Consider the following 17,930-nt stretch of genomic DNA (forward strand, 5'->3'; position numbering starts at 1 on the left):
TCATCACAGAGCACTGAGCTGAGCTCCCTGTGCTATACAGCAGCTTCTCACTAGCTATCCCTTTACACATGGTAGTGTATACATACATTAGTGCTACTCTGCCAATTTGTCCCACCCACCCCTTCCCATCTGTGTTCACATTTCCAATTATGCTCCAATAAAAATAAATAAAATCTTTTTTAGTTTTTAGTCAATAAGATGCCAAGTACATGAAAAAACAAAAGAAAACACAAGCATAATACAAAAGAAAATTATCAAACCATGAAAAGACAGAAAGAAGGGAACAAAGAAGAAATACAAAATCAACTAGAAAATAAGATTTAAAATGGCATTAAATTTATATCTATCAATAGCTACCTTAAATGTCAATGCACTAAATGCTCCACTCAAAAGGCACAGAGTGGCAGACTGTGTAATAAGACAAGAGACTACAATATGCTGCCTATGAGAGATTAATCTCACATGTAAAGACACATACTGAAAGTGAGGCAATGGAAAAAGATATTCCAGGCAAATAGAAGCAGAAGAAAGAGACGGTGGTAAAAAGAATGCCATACCATGACAAAGTGCAATTTATCCCAGATATGTAAGGCTGGTTCAACATTCAAAAACTAATTAATGTACTCCATCACATCAATAAGCCAAAAAAGGAAAACACATCACCATATAAAGATGCATAAGAAGCATGTGACAAAATCCAACACCCATTCTGATAAAAAAAACTCCCAGTAAACTAGAAGTGAAACTGTGCAGGAACTGAAAGGGCCTTCTCAGGAACGGACACTCCAATCTGTCCCCAGCCTCTTGCTTTCAGAAGAAGCTTTAGCCTCCTAAATCAGATTGATTATATTCTTTGCAGCCAAAGATGGAGAAGCTCTATACACTCAGCAAAAACAAGACCAGGAGCTGACTGTGGCTCAGATCATGAACTCCTTATTGCCAAATTCAGACTTACATTGAAGAAAGTAGGGAAAACCTCTAGACCATTCAGGTATGACCTAAATCAAACCACTTATGATTATACAGTGGAAGTGAGAAATAGATTTAATGGACTAGATCTGATAGAGTGTCTGATGAACTATGGACAGAGGTTTGGGACATTGTACAGGAGACAGGGATCAAGACCATCCCCATGGAAAAGAAATGCAAAAAAGCAAAATGGCTGTCTGAGGAGGCCTTACAAATAGCTGTGAGAAGAAGAGAAGCAAAAAGCAAAGGAGAAAAGGAAAGATATAAGCATCTGAATGCAGAGTTCCAAAGAATAGCAAGGAGAGGTAAGAAAGCCTTCCTCGGAGATCAATGCAAAGAAATAGAAGAAAACAACAGAATGGGAAAGACTAGAGATCTCTTCAAGAAAATCAGAGATATCAAGGGAACATTTCATGCAAAGATAAGCTCGATAAAGGACAGAAATGGTATGGACCTAACAGAAGCAGAAGATATTAAGAAGAGGTGGCAAGAATACACAGAAGAACTGTACAAAAAAGAGCTTCACGACCCAGATAATCACAATGGTGTGATCACTCACTTAGAGCCAGACATCCTGGAATGTGAAGTCAAGTGGGCCTCAGAAAGCATCACTACAAACAAAGCTAGTGGAGGTGATGGAATTCCAGTTGAGCTCTTTCAAATCCTGAAAGATGATGCTGTAAAAGTGCTGCACTCAATATGCCAGCAAATTTGGAAAACTCATCAGTGGCCACAAGACTGGAAAAGGTCAGTTTTCATTCCAATCCCCAAGAAAGGCAATGCCAAAGAATGCTCAAACTACTGCACAACTACACTCATCTCACATGCTAGTAAGGAAATGGCAACCCACTCCAGTGTTCTTGCCTGGAGAATCCCAGGGACGGCGGAGCCTGGTGGGCTGCCGTCTATGGGGTCGCACAGAGTTGGACACGACTGAAGTGACTTAGCAGCAGCAGCACATGCTAATAAAGTAATGCTCAAAATTTTCCAAGCCAGGATTTAGCAATACATGAACTGTGAACTTCTAGATGTTCAAGCTGGTTTTAGAAAAGAAAGAAGAACCAGAGATCAAATTGCCAACATCTGCTGGATCATGGAAAAAGCAAGAGAGTTCCAGAAAAACATCTATTTCTGCTTTATTGACTATGCCAAAGCCTTTGACTGTGTGGATCACAATAAACTATGGACAGTTCTTCAAGAGATGTGAATACCAGACCACCTAACCTGCCTCTTGAGAAATCTGTAGGCAGGTCAGGAAGCAACAGTTAGAACTGGACATGGAACAACAGACTGGTTCCAAATAGGAAAAGGAGTATGTCAAGGCTATATACTGTCACCCTGCTTATTTAACTTATATGCAGAGTACATCATGAGAAACACTGGGCTGGAAGAAGCACAAGCTGGAATCAAAAAGATTGCTGGGAGAAATATCAATAAACTCAGATATGCAGATGACAGCACCCTTATGGCAGAAAGTAAAGAGGAACTAAAAAGCCTCTTGATGAAAGTGAAAGAGGAGAGTGAACAAGTTGGCTTAAAGCTCAACATTCAGAAAACTAAGATCATGGCATGTGGTCCCATCACTTCATGGGAAATAGATGGGGAAACAGTGGAAACAGTGTCAGACTTTATTTTTGGGGGCTCCAAAATCACTGCAGATGGTGACTGCAGCCATGAAATTAAAAGACGCTTACTCTTTGGAAGGAAAGCTATGAACAGCCTAGATAGCATATTAAAAAGCAGAGACATTCTTTGTCAACAAAGGTCTATCTAGTCAAGGCTATGGTTTTTCCAGTGGTCATGTATGAATGGAAGAGTTGGACTGTGAAGAAAGCTGAGCACTGAAGAATTGATGCTTTTGAACTGTGGTGTTGGAGACGACTCCTGAGAGTCCCTTGGACTGCAAGGAGATCCAACCAGTCCATCCTAAAGGAGATCAGTCCTGGGTGTTCATTGGAAAGACTGATGCTAAAACTGAAACTCCACTACTTTGGCCACCTGATTCGAAGAGCTGACTCACTAGAAAAGACCCTGATGCTGGGAGGGGTTGGGGGCAGGAGGAGAAAGGGACAACAGAGGATGAGATGGCTGGATGGCATCACTGACTCGATGGACATGAGTCTGAGTAAACTCCGGGAGTGGGTAATGGACAGGGAGGCTGGTGTGCTACACTTCATGGGGTCGCAAAGAGTCAGACACGACTGAGCTACTGAACTGAACTGAAACCAGCTTTACAACAAATATTAAAGGAACTTCTCTAAGTAAAAAAAAAAAGGCCACAATTAGAAACAAGAAAATTATAAAATGAAAAAGCTCACCAGTAAAGCAAAGATACAGTAAAGGTTCAAAACCATCCATACACAAAACCAGTAGGGAGGTTAAAAGATGAGTCATTAAATCATCTACATCCACAATAAAGAGTTAAGGGATACCCAAAACAATTAGATGCAAAATATGATATCAAAAACAGTAATCGTGAGGGGGAGGAGAGTACACATTCAAGGTTTTTGAAATGCATGTGAAAGTAAGAGATAAGCAACTTAATCATGTATGTATAGATTGCTATACAAAAACCTCTTGATAGTGACAAATCCAAAAGCAATAACAGATGCCCAGATACACAGAAAAGGAAAACAAATCCAAGCATAAATCACAGGAAAATAGAACAAGAGAAGAAGAAAGCGGGGGGAAGCTACAAATCCAAATCCAAAATAACTTACAAAAAAATGGCAAGAACATAAAAATTGATAACTGCCTTAAATATAACTGGACCAAAAGCTTCCACCAAAAGATATAGGTTGGCTGAATGGTACAAAAACAAGACCCAGATATATGCTGCTTATAAGAGACCCATTTCAGATCTAGAGACATATACAGACTGAAAGTGAGGGGATGGAAAAAAAGTATTCCATGCAAATGGAAATCAAAAGAAAGCTGAGGTAGCAATACTTACATACAACAAAGTGACTTTAAAATAAAGATTGTTATAAGAGAGAAAGAAGGACACTACATAATGTTCAAGGAATCAAGCCAAAAAGAAGATACAACAATTGTAAATATATATGCACCCAGCATAGGAGCACCTCAATATATAAGGCAAGTGCTAACAGCCATAAAAGGAGAAATTGACGGTAACACAGTAAGAGTGGGAAACTTTAATGCCCCACTTTCATCAATGGACAGAACATCCAGAAAAGAAATCAATAATAAAACACAGGCCATAAATAACACATTAGAGCAAATGAACTTAATTGATATTTATAGAGCATTCCATCAAAAAACAGAACACACATTCTTTTCAAGTGCACATGGAACATTCTTCAGGATAAATTATACTAGGCCACACAAAAAAGAAAAAAGCCCTCAGTAAATGTAAGAAAACTGAAATCACATCAAGTATCTTTTCCAAGCAAAACACTATGAGGACTAGAAATCAATCAACTACAAGAAAAAAATGTAAAAAATGCAAACACATGAAGGCTAAACAATATGCTACTTAACAATCAGTGGATCATTGAAAATATCAAAGAGGAAATAAAAAAATACCTAGACAGAAATGAAAATGAAAAATGATCCAAAACATATGAGATGCAGCAGAAGCAGTTCTAAGAGAAAAATCTATGGTATATACAGGTTTACCTCAGGAAACAAGAGAAATCTCAAATAAGCAACACCTAACCTTAGGCCTAAAGCAACTAGAAAAAGAACAAATAAAACCGAAAGTTAATACAGCAAAGGAAATTATAAAGATGACAGCAGAAACAAAATTGAGTCTAAGAAAAAATGATTCTTGAAAGTAAAAACTGGTTCTTTGAAAATATAAACAAAATTTATAAATCCTTTGCCAGACTCATTGAGAAAAAAAGGAGAGGGCTCACTCAAATCAATAAAACCAGAAAAGAAAAAGAGATTATAACCCACACCACAGACATACAAAGGATCATAAGAGACTACTACGAACAACTATATGCCAATAAAATGGGCAACCTAAGAGAAATGGACAAATTCTCGGAAAGTCACACCTTCCCAAGACTAAACCAGGAAGAAATAGGAAATATGAACAGACCAGTAATGAAACTGAATGATTAATTAAAAACTCTCAACAAGCAAAAGTCCAGAACAAATTGACTTCATGGGTGAATCCTAACGAACATTTATAGAAGAGTTAGAACCTATCCTTCTCAAACTATTTCAAAAACTGCAGAGGAACACTTCTGAACTCATCCTATGAGTCAAGCATCACCCTGATACCAAAACCATACCAAGATATCACACACAAATAAGAAAATTATAGGGCAATTTCACTGATGAACATAAATGAAAAAATCCTCAACAGAATACTAACAAACCAAATCAAACAATACATAAAAGAATCATATACCATGAAAAATGGAATTCATCCCAAGGATGATAATTTTTTAATATCCACAAATCAATGTGATACTCCATATCAACATATTGAAGAATAAAAACCATATGATCATCTTAATAGGTGCAGAACACTTTTGATAAAAATCAACATTTATTATGACAACTCTCTAGAAAGAGGACACAGAGAAAACATACTTCAACATAATAAAGGCCATATTTGACAAACCCACAGCTAATATCATGAAGTGAAAGTGTTCCTCTCTCAGTCATGTCTAGCTCTTTGCAATCCCATGGACTGTAGCTCGCCAGACTCCTCTGTCCAAGGGAATTCTTCAAGCAAGAATACTGAAGTGGGCAGAAGTATCCCCCTTCTCCAGGGGATCTTCCCGACCCAGGGATCAAACTCTGGTCTCCCACATTACAGGCAGATTTTTTACCATCTGAGGCACCAGGGAAGGCCCAACTAACACCATAATCAATGGTAAAAAGCTGAAAGCATTTCTTCTAAGATCAAGAACAAAAAAAGGATGTTCACTCTGTCAACATAGTTGTGAAGTTCTAGCCACGACAATCACACAACAAAAAGAAACAAAAGAAATCCAAATAGGAAAGGAAGACGTAAAAGTTTCATTGTTTGCAGATGGCATGATACTATACATAGAAAAATTCAAAATATACTACCAAAAATTATCAGAGCTAATCAATGAATTCAGTAAAGTTGTAGGATGAAAATCAATATACAGAAATCTGTTGCATTTCTGTACATTAACAATGGACTGTCAGAAAGAAAATTTAAGGAAATAGTACCATTTACTATGATTTCAAAAAGAATAAAAAACCTAGGAATAAACCTGCCTAGCTAGGGAGGCAAAAGACTGGTATGCCAAAAACTATAAGCCACTGATGAAAGAAATTAAAGAAGACACAGATGGAAGGAAAATACTATGTTCTTGGATTAGAAGAATCAATATTGTTAAAAAGACCATAATATTAAGGCAATCTATAGATTCAATGTAATCCTTGTCAAATTACCACCATGTTTTCACAGAACTGAAACAAATAATTTAAAAATTTGTATGGAAACACAAAAAACTTTGAATAGCCAAAAAAACACTGAGAAAGAAAGATGGAGCTGGATGGATCAGGTGCCATGACTTCAGCCTATATTCCAAAGCAATAGAAATCAAGACAGTAGGTACTTGCAGAAAAACAGAAATGTAGATCAATGGTACATAATAGAAAGCCCAGAGATAAACCCATGCACCTTATATATGACAAAGGAGGCAAAAATATACAACGGAGAAAAGACAGCCTCTTTAATAAGTGGTGCTGGGAAAACGGGACAGCTACATGTAAAAGAACAAAATTAGAACAGTACCTAACAACCATACACAAAAATAAACTCAAAATGGATTAAAGACCTAAACGTAAGACTGGATACAATAAAACTCGTAGAGGAAAACATAGGCAGAACACTGACATAACTGCATCAAGATCTTTTTTGACCCATCTCCTAGAGTAAAGAAAATAAAAACAATAATAAGCAAATGGGACCCAATTAAACTTAAAAACTTTTGTACAACAAAGAAAACCATAAACAAGACAAAAAGACAACCCTCAGAATAGGATAAAATATTTAAATTATGTGACTGTCGAGGGTTTAATACCTATATACAAATAGCTCATACAACTCAATATTTTTAAAAAAACCCAACAACCCAATCAAAACGTGAGCAGACCTAAACAGACATTTTTTCCAAAGAAGACATAGATGATTGACATATGAAAAGATTGCTAATTATTAGAGAAATGCTAGTCAAATGCAAGTCAAAAACAGAATAAGTTAAGTCTCACAGTGGTCAAAATGGTTATTGAAATGTCTACAAATAATAAAGGCTAGAGAAGATGTGGAGAAAAGAGAACTCTGCGGGAAGGAACATAAACTGGTATAGCCATTATGGATAGTAGTATGGAGGTTCCTTTAAAACTAAAAATGGAGCTACCTATGTGATCCAGGAATCCCACTACTGGGTATATATCCAAAAAGAAAGAAAAAAGAAAATTCTAACAAAAAGATATATGCACACCAGTGTTGATAGCAGCACTATTTACAATAGCCAAGACACAGAAACAACTCAAGTGTCCATCAACAAATGACTGTCTTAGGATGTGGTGTGTGACACATATACATAACAGTGGAATATTACTCAGCAATAAAAAGAATGAAATATTGTCATTTGAAGCAACATGGATGGACCTAGAGAACATTATACTTAGTGAAGTAAGTCAGAGAAAGACAAACACTATGATACCACTTATATGTGGAATCTAAAAAATAATACAAATGAATCTATATACAAAATAGAAACAGACTCATATATACTGAAAACAAATGTAAAAGGGGAAGGAGGAGAGGAAAATTACAAGTACTGGATTAACAGATATAAACTACTATACATAAAATAGATAAGCAACAAGGATTCACTGCATAGAACAGGGAATTATATTCAGTGATAACCTATGTTGGAATATAATCTGAAAAAACAAGTGAATCACTAAGTTGTACACCTGAAACTAACATTGTAAGTTAACTATACAACAATAAAAAATACTTAAGTGTATTCAAAGTAAAAATTAAAACATTGTATTTAGATGTAATAAATACGATAAATATTGCATAAAGGACAATGGGTGAAGGTAAATAAATATATGTGGTTGTGAAATTTCTACATTTTATGTAAAGTGTTACAATTAACTCTAATATGGAAACTTAAGGAAGTATACTGTAATCCCTAGAGCAACTGATTTAAAAGACTATGTGAAAATGAAGGTAAGTTGCCTATATGTAAATTCAAATGAATTATAGTAAAAACTTTAACATAATCCAAAAGAATGCAAAAGGGGGAGATAAAAGGAACAAAAATGCAATACTATAAGTAATTATATTTAATATTAGTGAACACTCCAACTAAATGATGTAAGAGTGAATAAAAATGCAAGACCCAACTATATGTTCTCTACAGGAGACATGATGATGTCTAATAATAAAATCTTAAAACACATGAAACAAAAAAAAGGATAGAATTAAAAAGAGCAGGTAATTCTATAACCATTAAATTTTTATACCAGTTTCTCAGAAATTAGTTAGTAGTCAAATATCAGTTAAATCATAGAAGACTTGATAAACATTATGAGCCACATTTAGCTCTTTGGTTTTTAAAGTATAAACTCAAAATGAATAGAATTACAAGCAAAAATTCACAATAATAGAGGTTTTAATAATAGGTATTTCTCTAAGAACTGAAAACTCAATAATAAAAACAGTGAAGATTTAAATAGTACAAAGTAAAAATAAGAATTTCAAATTTGACCTTCGTGTAAAAGGAAATTATATTCTTCTCAAGTATACTTGGAACTTCACGGTAATTAATTGTGTATGTCTAATTATAAAGTAAATGAAAGGCAGAATAGAAGAGTACTATGCTAAGTTATGGAGAAGGCCATGGCACCCCACTCCAGTACTCTTGCCTGGAAAATCCCATGGACAGAGGAGCCTGATAGGCTGCAGTCCATGGGGTCGGACATGACTGAGCGACTTCACTTTCACTTTTCACTTTCATGCAGTGGAGAAGGAAATGGCAACCCACTCCAGTGTTCTCGCCTGGAGAATCCCAGGGACTGGGGGAGCCTGGTGGACTGCTGTCTGTGGGGTTGCACAGAGTCAGCCACGACTGAAGTGACTTAGCAGCAGCAGCAGCAACAGCATGCTAAGTTACACAATTCAAAGAAAGACAAATACTCTATGTTGTCACTTATATGTGGAACCAAAAACAAAACAAAACAGAAACAGACTCACAGATACAGAAAACAAACTAGTGGTAACCAGAGTAGAGAAGGAAGGGGGAGAGGCAAACTAGGATATGAGATGAAGTGATATAAACTACCATGTATAGAACAAATAAGGAATATTGCACACTGCAGGGAATTATAGCCACTATTTTATATAAACTTTAAATGGAGTACAATCTATAAAAATATTTAATCACTATATTGTATACCCAAAACTAATATAAATAATATATCAATTGTACTTCTATATAAATAAATAAAGCATCTCTAAGTTAAGTGCCTAAATGTAAGGTAATCTCTTAAGTAAACTGCTAAGATAAATGCTGCAATAATTTAGTCTTTTGCAGATAGAACATGATGGTACAAAAAGATGGCAGAACAACCCAAGTTGGAATAATTCCATCTTTTGATTTATGGGTCACCCACTATACAAACATACCACTATTTTCTAAATGTAAAACTGTAATAAACACCCAGAAACTGTAACACAATGTATTTGATAACCTCTAGGTTTTGACTTTTCTATTCTTACAACCAAGAGTATGAGGTAAACACGAAAACTCAGATCACCTATATTATGGAAAAAAATACAGCCTCTGAATAAAAGTTATTCATACATTTGACATTGTTATTCTGTCCAGTTAGGTAGAACCAACATAAATCCTAAATATCTCCTTTCAATGAGGGATATAATAAGAAATACAACCTACAATAAAAACCACAGTACTCAAATGGCATAAGTGAAAATAAATGGGGGAATTTAGAAGATAAAAGACTCTAAAGCAGTACAGAAATTAGGTCTAAGAGTTAGATCCATAAAGTCCCATCTCTCACTAGCTTCCTTACCCCTTAAAACTGGTCAAATTCCTGCATCATCTCCTCTGCTTCAGACACAGCAATCATCAATTATTCCATTTTTGCCTGGGAGGTCTCTATATACATTCAGTTACAATGTAGAAAAGTTGACAGACAGGAGGAAGGTAAGGTTAGAAACTTTGGGTCATAAGGTGGGGATCTGAAGGAGGTATAAAGGGGTATTTAGAATCAGAAGCTATCTTCTATTACCTCTTTTTAGTGATAATGATACCAACTTTCCTAGTTCAAGTAGTGGCACTGCATCTCCAGAGTTTCTTTCTTTTGAAAGCATATATCTTACCATGTGGAACTGTGGTCTGGAAAGGACGACTTGGGCTTTTCAGGTTCCATAAAGTCAAGCTACCATCTGAATGGCTGCACATGAATTGTTTGCCCTCATGATGCCAATCAATTGAATGAATAGCCTAATGAAATAACAATTAAAAACAAGTAGAGGAGGAAGAAAGTTGATATATCATTGTATATTCCAAAGGAAAAATATTTTAACACAGAATTATTATAGCAATAACACTTAAAAACATGTAATTTTTCTGACCTAGATCATACTACCTTTGGCTTCAACTCTCTATAGGCATATAAGAGGCTGTAAAATCTTATCTCCTTAGATAAAGAAAAGTTAAGTAAATTTCATTTTGTTGGATCCCAGAACTTTTTGTTGTAAATCCTATGTCTTCCCCATATCCTTTAATGCTTCTTTGAAAATTATTACATGTAAGTAAAAGCAAGATTAACAGAAGATAATCTCAGGTGAGGCAGAATTTACTTTAATTTCACTTAAAGTATCCAACTTAAAAGTAATTTACATTAGAGTTGCAATTTGAGGGCTTACTATGTGCCAGATCCCAAGGTAAGCAGTTTATGTACATTATCTCATTTAATTCTACCAAACAGATATTATGTTTTTCCAAATTACACATGGTAAAATAGGCTAGAAAGACTGAGATATCCTTGCTCAGGTTACACCACTCAAATCCAACATCTAACTACAAAACCTGTATTTGGAATCAATGAACTATGTCAACTCTAACATATGCTATTTAAATTGACTTAAAGCAGGAAGAGCTTAAAATTGTTTGTATTTACAGATTCATTCTGTAGTTATAAATTAAATTAAAAAGCAATCGTTTCATTTTCCTGAATTGTTTTATTCCCCATGATTACACAATATCTTAAATAAAGTAGGTACCCAAATATTTGTTAAATGAAGAAGTATTTATGTTATCAAATGTTGCCACACCCTTGGTATTCTTTCAAAATTAGTAAAGTACATAGGGAACTTGGGTAATGTGCTATTTATTGCACAATGAAAGAAACTCTAGTAGACATAAAAGTTGAACAGATGTATACAGCATGATCTTTCCTTAAAGGAACTTAAACAACTGTGAGAAAGGAAACTATAATAATACTTATTGTTTAGAACTTTTAATATTTAGTTTTTTAATCTATATTTATAAAATTAAGTTATAAATATATTTGTTATTATTTATATTTATACAACTAGGTTATGAATATATTTATTTATACCAAACTTATACATCTATTTACACACACATATATTTCCAAACAATAAGTATTATTAGAGTTATAGACAAATGATGGCTAGAGCAATCATTAGACATATTAGAAATGAAACAGTATATCAGTGGACCTCAAGGTAAGATTTGATTAATTGGAAATGATACCATGACAGAACAGACTTATTTTTTCTCTCACTCTGGTCTCCATTACTGGGCAGAGAAGATTTCTTTACTACCAGGGTTCAGTAGAGGCAATGAGAGTGAAAAAAAACACTTCTTTGTCTTCTCAGCTTATTTCTTCTCATTTTTGTATGTATCTAAAGGCAAAGGCCACTTCTTGCCTCCTCTACATGTTAACCTGGATGAACCTCAGTCAATGTAATAAAGTTCTTTCAGACTACTTTGCTAAAATTGGTAGGTGCAGAGAAAGCATCCCCAGCCCTAATCTTTATATCCCACTGAATTTGTCTACTGGAGAAGAAAGATATAAAAAGAATAGATACATAACATAAAATCAAAATAAGTTGTATAAAAGAAGTACACTTATTGTATAGAAGAGTAGGCATGTAAAACCAACCTGTTATTAAAGAACAGGAAGTCAAATAATCATTTATTGAAGAGGTTGAAGAGCTGGCATTTGAACTTGACTTAATGGATAAATATTTAATTTCTATTTATTTGATTATACCCTACTCCATTCTTTAAGAAGGACTTTAAGGGTTTTCTGAAAAACCAAATATAATAAAACTAAAGAAAAAAATTTTTAATGGAAAATATGGAAAATAAAACACTAGTAACTTTGGTTAATTCAGTGGCTATAACTGAATTTCTTATAAACAAAAAAGACAAAGGAATCCCAAAAAGCTAAGTAATAATCTGAAAACAGGAAAAACAGCAGTTACTAAAGGAATTAAAAGATTATCCTCATGTCAAACTCTGAGAGATTTCTCTGCGAGAGATTATTTTAAAAATACAGATGAAACAAAAACTTTACAGCTAATGTGAAAATAAAATTTGTATACTTATTTCTGAAAATGATCTTGGATTTACAAAACTCTGAATTCATCAGTAGTTATTTATCAAGTGGCTATACTGTACAAATAGCTTTACAATTGCTAAGGAATTAACTGAACTTTGATATGCATAAAAGGAAAGAAGGGAGTTCAAAATAGAGTATAAGCAGAAGCAAAGGCTTTGAATGAGCAGTAAATGGTATGTTTAGGAGATAGTAATATGTCTGATGTATGAGGAGTGTATAGAAAGAATGCCATAAATTAAGTTCAAAGGAAAGACAGCACCAAGGCCTTAAATCTCCTGTCAAGGAATAAGACTTTGTATTGTTGACAACTGGGACCCATTTAAAGGTTCTGAGGTAGGAAATTATGATCAGCTATGTCTTAAAATGGTAATCTTGATAGTGAAAGATATACAGTAAAGCTAAGATATCCAAAGAAAAGTGATTAAAGTCTGCTATAGTCTTCAAGGCAAAAGATAACATCCTCAACTAGGACACTGAATGTGGAAATGAAAAAAGAGAGGAGATAAATGAGAGATAATATAATAATGGGATCAAGAAGACTGCAAGAGTGACTGCTTATACCCCATGAAGAAGAAAAAAGGGTCAACTATGAGTCTGTGGGTTCTAAATTGAAATAACTAAATCAAAATTGAAAAACTGAAATAAAAACACATAGAATTAGGTCTTTAAATACTAATTCAGTGCCAATGGAATATTCATCTGAAGTTACCTAATATATTATTAGATATTTGCACCAAAAATATATGAATTTTAATTTATCAGCATAATATAGGTAATATTTGAAATGATGGGAGGCTGAATATGAACATAAACGCAAACTGAAGGAGAAATGAAAAGAGGGTGAAGACGTAGAATCCTGAAGAGTATAATTTAAAGGAGAGTTAGGGAAAGAACCAATGATGGAGAAATGAGGGGTGGAAAAAATGAGATGGAACAATACAAACAAATGAAGAAACCATTTAAGAACGAAGGACTGATGTAAAGTCACAGGCTTCAGTTCAGTTCAGGCACTCAGTCGTGTCTAACTTTTTGTGACCCCATGAACAGCAGTACGCCAGGCCTCCTTGTCTATCACCAACTGCTGGCATCTACCCAAACCCATGTCCATTGAGTCAGACTGATGTAAAGTCACAGGCTTAGTGAGGAACTTCAAAGACTAAGAAGGGATCCTTGGTGACTTATTAGATACTACTGCAGGTAAGTATTACAGATGATTTCAAACTGTGAGAGGAAAAGTGCTGAGAAAATTTTTTTAAGAATTTAGTAATAACATGAAGTATATAACTACCTTTATTAAAATGACAGGATATAATTATGCATTATATAGATTTTATATAATTTATATAATTCTAGATATAAAATAGGTAAAGTATGTTATTCTACTGATTAACATTGTTAATATTTATATAGACATTTCATTGCAAAATGGCTTTCATTTACTTTTTAAGGTTAGAAACTTTCCTTCCACATTTTTAAAGCTACAAGAAAACTAGTTAACTGAGGATTCTCATCTGGATTTCCATTTCAGCTGCTCTACCCTAGTTCCAAGTGGCTAAACACACAGATGGTATTTGCACTTTTATCTAAAGGGTAGTTTTACAGAATAAATGATCTCCATCCTCATCTTTATTTTTATGTATTTAACAAAAGGAAAACCCTAGCTTAGCTTTCCAGGACCTTCTTATGATTAAAGCGCATAATTGTATGACATTGCTTGCCAGAATATTGCTCACCAATGATGATCAAATTACCCAGCTGTTATATCATTTACTTCTGAATTCTTTGTTACCATGATAATAATCTTGTATATAACATAAAATTGTATTTTGCCAGAACCACTAAGAAATGAATAGGGGTAGCAGTTATGGAGTAACTAAAGGCTTGCATCTTTAAGCATCAAAATTTAAATTTTACTGTTATAAGGGGATGGAAGGGAGCAAAAAAGGAACTATGCTTTTAAAAATGTGTTTTCTTTTCAAAATTCTTTTTCTATTTATCTTAGTGTTGTCTTGAATTCTCTGGTACTCTTTCTATTTAAGCCTGGGTAATGCTAGACAATGATTTATGACTTGTATTTTCTTCTATCTCTCACCACTGTACCAGTTTTTAAAATTTAATAGAGAGCCTAGATGATCACCTTTATTTCCACAGCTACAAGACATAAATCCCCTTTCTCACCTTTTACCCTTAGCCTCACTCTTTTCTCATTAGCCTCTTAAGAAGAAAATACTTAATGGCCCAGAATCAATCTGTGAACACCTGAAGATCAATTAAGGGACTATTCCTCAATATGAGTTCATTGATTTCTCTACATGAAAATCTAAAATCTCAATTCTGTATGATAAAACATACTTTAAGATCTGATTCTTAGTAACAATAAGTATTACTATTTTAAAAATCTCTCTCTATTTTAAGAAGGCAAGTATTAGACGATAAAGCCTTTCAAACTGACTACATAAACTTTCTGCCACAGAAAAGCAATTTTCTAAAGACATGAACAGTATCTTTAGAGACCTTAAGGACAAAGAGGTAAGAGATAATCATGAAGCCTAAAGAAAAGAAAAAGATAAGTAATAGAAACCAATATATGTAAGATGTCAAAAAAGTTTAAAAATAGTTTATCAAGGCAAAATTTCCACTCAGGAGAACAACTCTGAGGTAAAACTCAAGCAAAAACCAACAGGCAGTGTGAGGCACTGGATCAAAATGAGGCAGCTTTCCAAAAATAAAAATATTGGTAATATACAAGAAGTAAAAGTAGACAACAGGCATAAAATCACAATACTCTTTTCAAATAGTTCAGTAGAAATCACTTACCTCATCATAGTAAACTCTCAGTTCTGCTCTTTTGGATTTCAAGTCCCAGAAAACTACAGTACCATTTTCATAACCTATTAGCAACTGGAAAACATTAGAACAATCATTTTTATAATTCTAACATTAATTTTAGCTTGTTCCAAATAAAGATTAATGTTAATACAATAAAGTAAAATCGTACTACATAATACAAATTTATTTAAAATACCAATCTTTCCAAACCTGAATATTTTCAACATTGAAAAATATTAGCAAAAGAACTCTATTCAATATAAATATATACCAATGAAATGAGAAAACTTGTAAGTATATATGTGCTGTGCTTAGCCACTCAGTCGTGTCCGACTCTGTGACCCCATGGACTGTAGCTTGCCAGGCTCTTCTGTCCATGGCGATTCTCCAGGCAAGAATACTGGAGTGGGTTGCCAGACATTCCTCCAGGGCATCTTCCCAACCCCAGGATTGAACCCATGTTTCCTGCATTGCAGGCAGATTCTTTACAATCTGAGCCACCAGGGAAGCATAAGTATGTATGACACAACATAAAAATAAATGGGAAAAATGGAATAACAGAAAAAATGGAAGAGAAAATGAACATGAAATAAAGGTGATAACTGAATAAACAGTGTCTATGCCATTCAGGCCTATGCACTTGAAAAATGTGGCCACTAATTTGGCTTCAAATTATTTTCTATCAAATCCAATTTTATCTCTGATTTAAGTCAGTGTTTCAAATTGGTGATTGATGAACTTTCAGTAGTTCACAAAGATAGTCTAGAGATTCATGTCATTGAACATAGTTGATATTGACTTGTAAATCAATAAATAAGACAATTAACAAAATATACATACTTCATTTCAAAAGAAAAGCATTTGAGAATAGAAAATGATTGGATGATCATACTCAAGACTCAGTCACTCAGCTAAATATTACTTACTGTGCTGATGATTTTTACTATAATACGACACTGAATGTTCAAAGAACTGCACAATTGCACTCATTTCAAATTCTAGCAAAGTAATGCTCAAAATTCTCCAAGCTAGACTTCAATAGTACATGAACCGAGAACTTCCAGATGTACAAGCTGGATTTAGAAAAGGCAGAGGAAGCAGAGATCAAATTGCCAACATTCACTGGATCATAGAAAAAGGAATAGAATTCCAGAAAAACATCTACTTCTGCTTCATTAACTATGCTAAAGCCTTTGACTGTGTGGATCACAATGAACTGTGGATTTCTTTAAGAGATGGGAAATAGATGGGGAAGCAGTAGAAACAGTGTCAGACTTTATTTTGGGGGGCTCCAGAATCACTGCAGATGGTGACTGCAGCCATGAAATTAAAAGACACTTACTCCTTGGAAGAAAAGTTATGACCAACCTAGATAGCATATTCAAAAGCAGAGACATTACTTTGCCGACTAAGGTCCGTCTAGTCAAGGCTATGGTTTTTCCTGTGGTCATGTATGGATGTGAGAGTTGGACTGTGAAGAAGGCTGAGCGCCGAAGAAGTGATGCTTTTGAACTGTGGTGTTGGAGAAGACTGTTGAGAGTCCCTTGGACTGCAAGGAGATCCAACCAGTCCATTCTGAAGGAGGTCAGCCCTGGGATTTCTTTGGAAGGAATGATGCTAAAGCTGAAGCTCCAGTACTTTGGCCACCTCATGCGAAGAGTTTACTGATTGGAAAAGACTCTGATGCTGGGAGGGATTGGGGGCAGGAGGAGAAGGGGACAACAGAGGATGAGATGGCTGGATGGCATCACGGACTCGATGGACGTGAGTCTGAGTGAACTCTGGGAGATGGTGATCGACAGGGAGACCTGGCATGCTGCGATTCATGGGGTCGCAAAGAGTCGGACATGACTGAGCGACTGAACTGAACTGAACTGAACTGAAAGCCTTTGACTGTGTGAATCACGATGAACTGTGGATTTCTTTAAGAGATGGGAATACCAGACCACCTTACCTGCCTCTGGAGAAACCTGTATTCAGGCCAGGAACAGTTAGAACCGAACATGGAATAAAAGACTGGTTCAAAATTAGGAAAGAAGTATGTCAAGGCTGTATATTATCACTCTGCTTATTTAAATTATATGCACAGTACATCATGCAAAATGCTGACCTGAATGAAACATAAGCTAGAATCAAGGTAGCCAGGAGAAATATCACCAACCTCAGATATGCAGGTGATACCACTCTAATGGCAGAAAACAAGAGGAACTAAGGTGCCTCTTGATAAGGGTAAAAGAGGAGAGTGAAAAAGCTGGCTTAAAACTCAACATTCAAAAAACTAAGATCATGGCATCTGCTCCCACCACTTCACAGCAAGCAGAAGGGGAAAAAGCAATAGATTTTATTTTCTGGTGCTCCAAAATCACTGTGAATGGCAACTGCAGCCATGAAATTAAAAGATATCTGCTCCTTGGAAGGAAAGTGATGACAAGCCTGCTGCTGCTGCTGCTGCTGCTAAGTTGCTTCAGTCGTGTCCAACT

The 17,930-nt window shown here is 35.0% G+C and overlaps 1 protein-coding gene across 1 annotated transcript in view; it reads right to left on the reverse strand.

Moving 5' to 3' along the window:
- STXBP5L (syntaxin binding protein 5 like) overlaps positions 1 to 17,930 on the reverse strand; it is a 344,970-nt gene that overhangs the window by 165,352 nt on the left and 161,688 nt on the right. Inside the window, exons 8-9 of the mRNA XM_040250785.1 lie at positions 15,439 to 15,522; positions 10,346 to 10,469 (exon numbers count right to left, since the gene is read on the reverse strand). Coding sequence (XP_040106719.1) covers positions 10,346 to 10,469; positions 15,439 to 15,522 — 208 coding nt within the window. The remainder of the gene's footprint in view (positions 1 to 10,345; positions 10,470 to 15,438; positions 15,523 to 17,930) is intronic.

Source organism: Oryx dammah, unplaced genomic scaffold (genome assembly GCF_014754425.2).
Source record: "Oryx dammah isolate SB20612 unplaced genomic scaffold, SCBI_Odam_1.1 HiC_scaffold_2, whole genome shotgun sequence".
In the NCBI taxonomy this organism is placed as follows: Eukaryota; Metazoa; Chordata; class Mammalia; order Artiodactyla; family Bovidae; genus Oryx; species Oryx dammah.